At 49.5% G+C, this 11,251-nt stretch overlaps 1 protein-coding gene across 1 annotated transcript; it reads right to left on the reverse strand.

The window, feature by feature from the left end:
• Window positions 1-811: 811 nt before the first annotated feature.
• On the reverse strand, window positions 812-3,463 carry Pabpc1l2b (poly(A) binding protein cytoplasmic 1 like 2B). The gene is given in 1 exon segment (NM_001433464.1): window positions 812-3,463. A coding segment is annotated over 1 exon segment (690 nt). The 5' UTR covers window positions 3,173-3,463; the 3' UTR covers window positions 812-2,482.
• Between the last annotated feature and the right edge of the window lie 7,788 nt (window positions 3,464-11,251).

Below are 11,251 nucleotides of genomic sequence, written 5' to 3' on the forward strand. Positions count from 1 at the left end.
AAGATCACTATAAGTACTACAAATACATACAAGTACTTTCTTCATAATATTGACCATACTGGGGACTCCAAAACTACAACCCTTTAAAAATATGTCAAGAGACAAGTTACTGAAATTATTCCTCATCCATGAAAAGGGAAATTAAAAATATATGTGTGTCCTTGATATTTGGATATTTAAATGTTGAGATAGTGAAAATACCTCAGAATGAGACATGTATTTAACCTTATGCTTTTGGAGGCAACAGTTTGTTTTAAATACATGTCCCACATGTTTCAAATTTTATGTTGTGAAGTGGTTTAGTGATTTTTGATGTTTTATGAGTATACTTTAAATACATCTATTAATTTAATAAAGATACATAATTTAAATGAATAAAAACAAAATCTCTGACTGACTTAAAAAATTCTACAGGAGTGCACAAGCCAATGTCATACAGACTCCAGAACACATACCAGATTCCTAATGCTTCTGGCTCTCCTGTGATCCTGACAGGGAAATGAAACTACCTTAATAAACAGGTCTTTACTACGAAAAAAATAGACCTCCGTTTAATTTAAATTTTACATTGAAGAATATTTGATATGAAAAAAATCATAAAAATGAGGAAAGTCCCTTAAGATTTTAATCACAAGAGCACTGATGTAGATAAGGGGGAAAACGTTCACACAAGTCCAAGAAAAAGGATTCATTAAAAACTTATTAAATATTCTTGAATCTGTGTGCAATTATGACTCAGAAGCATGCATTCACCCAAAGCCCCTGCATTTGGCCCATTCATACACTGGAACAGGAGAAAAATCACAATAAATATTTTAAAAGAATATTTAATGACAACGAAAGGAAGTTCAAGAATATCTATACATCTATGTCTATAATCTATATTATATTTATGCATGAAAAAGCAGATATTGAAATTTGTATATATTAAATACACATATATCACATGAAAAACACTGGGCACATAGAGATGAATACAATTCAAGAAGGCATGGGGGTCCTTAGGATTGATTGCTGATAGCATTCTAGCATTCCATTTCTTCTGTGAAATCATCGGCTTAGTAATTTTGTTTTTTCCTGCAACATAGCTGTTTTATTTTTCTGGCAAGAGGGAAAAGGGAAGGAAGCAGGAACGCAGGAAAGGGGTGGTAAACAGCATTCAATTCCAGTGAAACAGCCAAAACAGTGAAAATGCCATTTGCAGCTCACGAGATTGACCAGGCACGTGCGCACGCGCGCGCGCGCACACACACAGAAAGAGAGAGAGAGAGAGAGAGAGAGAGAGAGAGAGAGAGAGAGAGAGAGAGAGAGAGAGAGAGAGAGACTGAGTCAGGTACAGTGGACCATGAGACTGCAGGGGACATGAGCATACCGTTTTGTTTTGTTTTGTTGTTTTGTTTTGTTTTTTCTTTTTACTAGCTGCACTGGCTGGCTGGCACAAATACAAAGTGGTACAATGCTTATGAAAGGGAGCCTTTTGGCAACACACAGGGAAAGTCTTTGAAACGTCTATATGTGGATCCTGCAAGTCCACAGTTAAGGAGAGAGCATCCAGGATGCTAGCCTAGATTGGCTTGACAAGGAAGGATTCACTCCTCAGGGCACACAGTGTTGGTTTTAAACACAGGGAAAGAACTAGGCACCACCTGAATGTCCAACAATGCAGGAATGATTACAGAAATGTTAAGGTCCATGGATACACAGGAGCACTCTGCAGGCACTGAAGATGACGGTCCATAAGCCTGTTGAATAGCATGGTAAAGAAGTTCAACGCGTTGATTTCTGTTTGGTTTTAGTCGCTGGAAAAAGCAGGTTAAGAAACACCACATACATGAACCACTCTACAAGAATGTTAGAAGGGAAGTGGGGTCTGGGGCGAGAGGGAGAGAGCGGGGAGCAGAGAGCCTGGAAAAACAGCACACCAAAGAAGATAGAGCTTCTCTCTGGGTATTAGGATGGTGGGAAGCAATTAGACTCTTGCTTCTTTCTCCCACATCAGACTTCCTTCTCCTTCTCCAGACATTTCTACCATGAGTTGCATCACCTGTGCAGTAAACAAAGAGACAGAAAAAACGCTTTTAAGAAACAGACCGACCACCACCGGGAGAAGAGGCAGCCTTTAACCTCTCCAATGGCACAGATTAGTGGGATTATGCTCTAGCAAGGGGCCCTTGCTGGGGTTGGGGAGAAAGGGAGGGAAGGAGAGGACAGAAGAAGAGAGGAGCTGAGAGCAGAGAGGGGATGGGGAAGCTAGCTAGCTCTGAGGGGGGTGGGGGAAGGAGGGGGAGGGGAGAGAGAGGGAGAGGGCAAGAGAGGGAGGGAAGGAAAGAGGAAAAGTGAGCAGGGAGGGGTGAAGGGGAAGGGGGAGAGAGAAACCTGCACTCCCAATACAATACACTGCTGGTGGGTTGGGGGGTGGGGGGCTGTAAACGGGGTGGGAGCCAAGATTTGGCTCTACTGGCTGGGTCCTGGGATGTCTTCTTCATCGGAAGGTGGCCTCGTCATCCGAGTCGTCGTCGAAATCCTTGAAGTCAGCGCTGGTGGACTGGCGGGCCCAGGCTCCCCTTTCGGCCTCCCTCTCCTTGTGGGACTTGAATCTCCCCACGAAAATCTTGCGGTAGTTCAGGAACATGCCATTCAGCGCATCTATGGCCCGCTCGGCCGACTCCTGCTTCTGGAAGTGCACGAACCCGTAGCCCTTGGGCCCCTTTTCGTCACAGGCCACCTTGCAGGACAGGATGTTGCCAAAGGCCGAGAAGATGTTGTACAGCGCCTTGTTGTCGATGGTCTTGCCCAGGTTCTTGATGAAGACGTTGCCCACCCCGCTCTTGCGGAGCGACGGGTCCCTCTGGGACCACATGATGCGCACTGGCCTGCCATTTATAACGTCAAAGTTCATGGTCTCCAGGGCCCGCTTGGCGTCCACCGGTTGCTGGTAGTTGACATATGCGTAGCCCAGAGAGCGCCGGGTGACCTTGTCCCGGCACAGGCGGATGGACAGGATGGGCCCGGCGGGGCTGAACTTCTCATACAGCATGGACTCGGTCACCTCGGGGTGCAGGTCGCCCACGTACAGCGAGGCCGTGGGAAAGTCTGGGTTCCCATCGTCCGAGCCCCCGGCCGCCGCCTCCTCCTCTTCTGCAGCCAAGGCCGCCGCCAGCTCTTCGTCCATATCCACCCTCCCGTAGGAAGGCGACGCCGCAGCCTCCGCCAGGCTGGCCTCCTCAAGGCTGGCCTCCGCCAGGCTGGCCTCCGTGGCTGCCACCGCCGCCGCCGCGCCGCCGGCCTCTGCCTTTTCCCGGGCCAGGGCCGCCGCCGCCGCCGCCTCCCCCAGGCTGGCCTCCGCCGCCGCCTCGGCCTCCACCTCAGCCTCCACCTCCGCTTCCGCCTCCGCCACGGAGGCCTCCGCCACGGCCTCCGCCACGGTCGCCGCCGCCGCCTCCGCCGCCGCCGCCGCCGCCGCCTCCGCTGCGGCGACCTCGGCCGCCACTGTCGCCGCGGACGCCACGGTCACCGCTGCCGCCGGGCCGCTGCCGCGACCTCCCTTCCCGGGAACTGAGGGGGCGGAGAGGCGGCGAGGGCCGGTGGGCGCCGGAACGCCGGCCGGGGGCTCGCGCGGCGGCTGCGGACCGGGACCCCGCTCTGGCCGAGCGGCCGGGAGCGAGCGAGTCAGCCCGGGTGGCGAGCGCCGGCCGGGAGCGCGCAGAGCCGAGTCTGTCTCCGCAGCCCGCAGCCCGCAGCCTGCCGCCGCGCTCGGTCGTGGGCTGGCTGGCGTGCGGGGCGCGGGCGGGAGGGCGGCGTGGGGTTGGGGGCGGGGGGTGTTGGCGTCTGTGGTCCGGGCAGCTGGGAAGGCTTCTGTCTCTTTGGTTCCCCCTGTGGCTGCTGCGGGGCTGCGGGGCTGCGGGGCTGCGAGCGGGCAGCGCGGGGGCGGGCTGAGCCTGGGCTGGGGTACCAGTGCGCAGCCTCTGGGGCGCCCACGCTCTGGGCAAGAGGATGACAGGGACCGGGCTGCATGCTGGACCTGAGGATTCGGGTTCCCTGTCTTTGGCCGGATGGAGGGCTGTCAGGGGGTGGGGCGCTGGGGGTGCCCCTTCCCCCATAAGGGAAGGTTGCCATGATTCATGTGAGAACCTTGGGAGAAAGGGTGGGGTGGCCTTGAAGATAGGCAGGCCCTGACTGAAGGAGCCTAGAAGCAATGTTCCAACATGGAGGGGGGGGCTTCCCCTCGAAAGACGCACACACACACACACACACACACACACACACACACACACACACAGTGGAGCAAGAGCATTCTCTCTATATATAATTCTGTAGGTGTCTGTTTGTCAATTGCTGACTGGCACAGAGGCACTAAAGCACTGCTGTCAATTTAATTCTGTGTGGCTCTGTCTCTGGATCTCTCTCTCTCTCTCTCTCTCTCTCTCTCTCTCTCTCACACACACACACACACACACACACACACACACACACTCACACACACTCACATGTCACCACCACCACTGCCACCCAGGAAAGCATGAGTCTTCCCATCTCCCCACACAGCCTGCTGAGCCATTTTCTGAGCCTGCTACCCTTCCTGCCCTCACCCCAACTCAGTAACATTTCCAAGGGAGAGAATAAAGAATGCTTGCTCATTCATAACATCCTGCCACACATACTCGAAGCCTCTTCCAGGCCCTGGGCAAACACAGGTCTGGAAGACAGGGGAAGGTGGGCTGCCTTTGAGCTGATCCTGGACTGCACACTGCACCCCACTCCACCCTCTGTCTCTCCTTGGCTCTGCCCTGCCAAAGGGACTGCTGTAAACCTAGGGTTCTACACAGTCTCAACCCCCACTGACACATGGGAAGTGAAATCAAGTGCACCTGGGCTCTAGGGCAGCAGCCCCCCATGGTAAGGTAAAGAAAGCCAAACCTGGGCTGGGCAGGTTGGGCATGGGCTGAGAAAGGCCAGGTCCAGAGCCAGGCACTTGTTGACTCTTGGATGTATGCCTTAGAGATTCTGACTTTTCTGACCGCAACCAAGAAGTGCACACCCCTACACAGATGATGAGTGAGAACAGGACCTGAAATCTCACCTTAGGATGAAATGCAGAGACCCCAGTCACCAGCTAGTGAATGCTTCTGGCACTGGGGGCTGTGTAAAAAAAAAAAAAAACAGTGTGGACAGCAATCAGTCGATACCTACTCACTGCTGGAGTGGAGAGAGCGATGAGAGAGGGCACACTGAAGTAATGTCCAAGGGGACAGGCAAGCCGACATCCCTCAGATTATAGATCAACAGAGACTGGGGTCCCCAGTCCTTCAGAAAGGAGGACCAGATGTTGAGCATTCTGCTAGGAATCAGGGGCAGCTGTGCTGAATAGAAAATGCCCAAGAACCCAGTGGTGTGGACAAAGTCCCCAGAAACATAGGTTGGAAGAGAGCTAGGGCTCTCTAGCAATAGCTTTATCACACTTCAGCATCTGTGAGGAAAGGAGCCATGTGATCAAAACAGTAGAAAGTGATTTGAACATCAGTGTGCGTACAAGTGTGGCAGCCCACACACAAATCTGTGGCAGAACATAAAGAAAACTGTCAGACTGAACTAGCTACAAAGGAGACAGACATAACTTGCCCAACTCTGTCTGCACTGCCAGTTCAGGAATAGGGTCTCACGTTTACCATGGACCACTGGCACAGGAAATACTAAGCAACCAAATAAAAATGCCCAAACTGTGGTGTCTTACCTCAGTACTTCTTGACTCCACTACAGTAGCCCAAGCTGCCTCTTTACAGAACAGAATTGCTCAGCCCCCAGACTACTGACTTTTATTTAATGGATTTCCCGTGAAATGTAATGGATGGGGGTAAGAATAGGGGTTTTCCTCTTGACTTCTTCATACAAGTGTCAGTACAGTTTTTTCTTTCATCATGCCCCCTGCCATCTGCCATGCCCAGTTCTATGCAATGCATCTGCTTCATGCATTCTCCATTTATTCCCTACACTCTTAAAATCCCATCATGAGTTTGCACTATGTTTTCTCCAGAGGTTCATCTCCAGAGGCACCCCTAGGCTCTTCCCACTTCTTGGCTATGGGTCATAGCACAGCCGACCCCTGAGTGCACAAGTAGCTCTGTCCTCTGTGGGCTTATAGTTGTTATGACCAACAGTGGCAAAGCTGGGCCATAGGGTAGCTCTTTTTCTAGCCAGTGAGGAATCTCTATACTCATTCCCATTGTGGTCTTGCCAGTTCACACTAAAGCCACTTTCCCTGTGACCTCCTCGAGATTTGATGTGCTCTGCTTCCTTCACAGTGGTGATTCTGATTTGGGTTACTGAATGCCACAGTTTTCTATGTGATTTCCTGCTGGCCGAGGAGGGTGAGCACTGTTTCAAGTATTTATTGTCCATTTGAGCACAGTATCTCTGTGATCAGACTTTAGAGTCTATGGAATTTCACAAGCCAGCACATGTTTGGGTAACGTCACCGAAATCCACCCTGTTTATATAAGTAACAGTGCTTTCTCTAATGGCAGAAGACACACAGGCCAGGGAAACACAAACTCGAGATAGTGACCCTGTGGGCCATGAGGAGGAAGGAATTTCCCTCTCTCTGCATAGCTGGTGCACAGATAGGAACCTCACCCTCTGAAAAAGTCCAGGTCTCTGCTCTTAGGAAGAGCTTGTAGCAGCAGTGGCAAGGGGCGAGGAACTTGTAGGGCTTGGGATCAAAATGTCACCCTATAGTGGTTTAGGATGGGATGCTTGTAGACAGAGGGGACAGGTGAGCTGGTCCTCATCATTTCAGGTATCTATCCAAAGTGGAGGGCAAGGAGGAAGCCATGATATCTTGTGGGGCTGGATGATACATGTCATGTAACCACAATAGAGTAGCTTGTATGAGAGAAACAGCGGACAAATGATAGGCAAATCCAACTGGAGGATGACTCCAGGGCAGGACTCAACAAGTATCTTCTCTGCCTGAGTAGATATGCCCACTGAGTCCATGAACATCAACGGCATGACTGGAGACATAGGTGCAGGGGAACACGACCAATGTCTGCATATCTGACCTGGAGACTGTCCTTAAGATCCCCAGCCACAGTAATGAGACTAGTGACTTGGATCCCAGCTGTAGACTGCCCAACTCCATTCTCTGTGGCCTCCATGAAGTTCCTATATCCATTTTACAGTTAGTTCGTGGTGAGTTTATCCCAACTGTAAGCAAAAGGATCCAAAATACTAAGCTCTCTGACAGAGGTAAGGACTGTCCAGCAACTCTGGAGGGAGGAGGGACCTCCAGAGTGGGAGGAAGTGCATCTGATGTCCCTCATTTAATGGTGCAAACCCATTCCTCCAGGTCCATACTGTATACCATGTCTTCACATAGCCAGTGTGTCCCTGGACTAAGAGAGTTTATTTTCCCCTGACAACCTGAAATCAGACTTGTCTTAAAACCTGTAAGCAGGTTGAGGTTGAGTCAAAACTTTCTGGGACATAAAGAAGATGATTGGTTTCAGGCTTCTCTAGAATCCAGGAAGTAGCAAAGGAGGACCATGGAGCCTAGGGAAAGCCTTGCTGCAGATGACAATGAACTGACAAACTTGTCTGGAAAACCTGCCCAGAAGACAGAGCTTCAGAGTACCTAGTCACTAGGGCAGAAGTCCTAGGTGTTATTGGACCTAGTGGGTGCCCGCCATCACTGGAGCCCGGAGCTTACTGTGACAGAGGGAAGAAGGAAGGAACTAGCGGGGAGGGTTTAGGGAGGGCAGCTGTCTAGATAACAGTGTGGACTCCTTCAGATTGCTGCAGGGAATCAGGAAGAGCCCTAAGTCTGAGGAAGGTCCAGGTCTACATTGACTCATTCGTCTCTCTGGTTGCTTCTGGGTGTGGCAAGGATTGCTGATGTGAGAAGGCTACAGAGATAAGCAGAAAGACAAGGTGTTAGGCCCCAGACACCTGATAGCCGTTCACGTGTGACTACAGTGTCTTTCCACACTGGTGTGTGTCTGTAGTCTAATTCATCGATTCTCAAAATAATCTAGAAAAAGGGAAACAGCATTCACTAGTTCCTTAAGGGAATCATTGACCAATCTTCTGAATGCCATACACATTATTCCTTGCCTTTGTGCCTCCTCTTGCAGTCCTCTCCAAATGAATGGGTAAGTAGTATCTATCCAAGGATGATAGTCAAATGCTGTCAGAGGGACATCCCTGTGTCCTCCCTCTCTACATGTACCTGGAGACACCATTCTGCCTGTAGGCGGTCTCTGTGACCATCGACTATCAAATGCTAGCAGAAGCTCTTCAACTCTACTGCCACCGTGCTCCCTGCATTCCCATGGGTCTGCTCACTGCTCACTCTTTCAGCCACACGCCCAACTCTTCTCAGTGGCCAGACTCATCTGAAAGGTGAATCATTACATCCATGGACCATCCTTAAATTGCCAGCATGACTGCCTCTTTCAAGAGGCACATGAACAAATTGATACGCCCTTTGGAACTGTGACATTCACTCTCCTGTACTACTTTTCATAGAGAGCCCTAGGTCCCTTCTGGGTGTGTCTAAAGGCAGGAAGAATTAAGACCTTGGTCCATCCTAATTGTGTCCCTTCCTCTGCCCATCCTCTCTGACTTTGTCTCTCTGTTCCTCACTCCGACGTCTCTCCGACATTGGCAGTCCCTTTCAGTCATTGCCCTTGGTGATGCTGGAGCAGCCTCAGTTCACAAAAGAGATGGCACTTGGCCTTAGGCTGGGGAGAAAATAAGAAGAATCATATTGTTCTTACAGCTCTCAAGCACTGCTGGCCAGCTGCTACCTCAGGCTACTTAGAAAGACTGGCCTTTGAATAAATCTGGCTTGGAGGCAGGATTTTAGAGACTAACAGGTAACCATTCTCTGCTCCAGTCCCTGCTGGAGATTGGAATGTTTGAAACTATCCAGAAGGATCCTGGCAGTTCCCTTTAGGATGCTCCCTTTGCCCTATCCTTCTTTGAAAGCAACAGCAAAGAGTGATCACCATGAGAGGTTACATCACACTTTCCTCATATTCCTTTTCCCTCAGCCAACTCACACTCCATCACATCCTTCAAGGATTCCGTGCCCTTGTGTGTCATCGTCACAGGCCGTTTCCAGGAGTGATCGCATGACAGTGTCCCAACAATGCAGCAAAGGACACAGCTCAGGAGCGGTGCTTACCTTGGACAGATTACTCTATGTTCTTTGCTCTTCCTTACCTTTGGAGTCCTGGGCTGTACAAAGAGATATTCATGAACGTCAAAAGTGGCAAGGATGGCCAATGTTTTCCACCAGTGCCTGGCAAGCATTCCACGCCTATACAATAAACTCCTTATTAATCTCGTCTCCCTCTGACCTGAGGCTGGCTTGTTCATCTGCTTTTTGAAGCCAGAGGGTTTTCTCTCTGGTACCCTAGGCTGCCTGGACTAGGATCAAAGTGTCAGTATAGTGTATGACCTTCTGGCTTCAGTCCTGGGCAAAGGCCACTTTTCACTACAGGCTACTTCCTGATTCTCTGGCCCTTCCCCACTTAGCTTACTCCCTCTGTAGACTTTGTCCCAATCAGAGCAACTTTTGGATTCATTCACTTTTTTGTGCGGGTTCAAGGTTTTTGAGAATTAGCCTATGACAGCCTGGCACTTCTACCCTCTCAAGAGGTGTGAAGCTACTGCTCAACAAAATTGTCCAAGAGTCAGGAGTATTTTATGTCTCTACTTTTAGAATCTTCCTGGGACACACCTAGACACACTCCAAAAATGCTATGCCTTGGGCTGGAGAGATGGCTCAGCCGTTAAAGGCTAGGCTCACAACCAAAAATATAAAAATGCTATGCCTTGCCTCTGTGCATGTGTACTGGGTGACTTTTGATGCTGCCATGTCAGTGCTGGGACTATATTACCAAAGTGTAATGTTATGAAGTGACAATTCCTGGCTAACTAAAGTGTGCATACTACAGTCCTTGTGTAATTCCGGTTCCAGTCTGCCTAACAGACAGAACCTTTACTCTCACCACAGAGTGATAAAGTCTGATGAAGTGAAGATGGGTAACCTTTCCATCACCTCCATACCTGGTTTGGCCAGAAGGCATAAAGGAGATGAACCCACTGAGAAGTTTGTACTCATACTTTTCTTCTCCATGATCATCTGAAAGTTTGATGCATGTGAGTTCAGTTTGGAACCAATGTCTGAATCTCCAAATACAGTCCCTATGTCTGTCACCCACACATACAAATCCTTAAAGGGAGGCAGACAAAGGACCATTAAACTAGTTAGCTTGTAAATGTCTATGGAATTGGATTTGACAGCATCTCCAATTTACTTTGGTAAACTTTGCTAATTTTGGAAGCTTTCATACAGTGTAATTGAACCACTGGTCTGAGTGCTCAATCTGGGATAGGATTTAAAACAAGACAGTCTTCTTCCACTGTTGGACATAGGAACCACGATGGGTTTCTTTGTTTGTTTTTGTTTTTTGTCTTTTGTTGTTGTTGTTGTTGTTTTGTTTTGGCAGGGTTTTTTTGTTTGTTTGTTCTTTGTGTTTTGTGCTGACAAAACGCATACTGTCACCGCAGGTGCCACAGCTGCAAAGCTTGTTCATGATTGACTATCCCCACAGATACTCTACATTGCAGAGAACTCGGGATTCTGTGGTTTATGTGATTTTCCAAGCCCACGCAAGCTTGCAGTTGGCCCTCCCCATGCCTTAAGCTTAAGGATCAAGATCTAGGCTCTCAACTATTGCTTCATGACTGCCTGCCCACCAGCTGCCCAGCTCCCCACCAAGAGAGTCATGCTCTAATCCTCTGAAACTGCAAGCAAGCCCTAGGAAACTCTTCCCTAATTTTCCTTGACTCTGGTCTTTCAACAAATCAAAAGGAAAGTAGTTGTGACGTCTCCCTTGAGAACTGTGACCCCCAACTCCAGGTGAGATGTCCAGACAGGACTTATCATGTGTGAGTGAATTTCAGTCCATGTGGGACACGCTGGTGTCCAGATGGGCAATGCTTCCTGGGAGCTCTATTTTCTGGAGCATGTGATTCAGCCTCATGGGCAGATGCAGAATCATAAGACCACTGGTTGAGTGGATGACTCCTTCACCACCTTCTTCTGTGAAATGCAGCTGAAAAACATGTGCTTCAAGTGGTCTTTCTAGATCTGGAGCCTACTGTAGTGCATGAGACCTGAAATCACCCGAAATCTACATCTTCCACCCAGAGCAGCTTATCACTTAGAGAGAAGATGCAGTTC

The sequence above is a fragment of the Rattus norvegicus genome, chromosome X (genome assembly GCF_021556685.1).
Source record: "Rattus norvegicus strain SHRSP/BbbUtx chromosome X, alternate assembly SHRSP_T2T, whole genome shotgun sequence".
Lineage (NCBI taxonomy): Eukaryota > Metazoa > Chordata > Mammalia > Rodentia > Muridae > Rattus > Rattus norvegicus.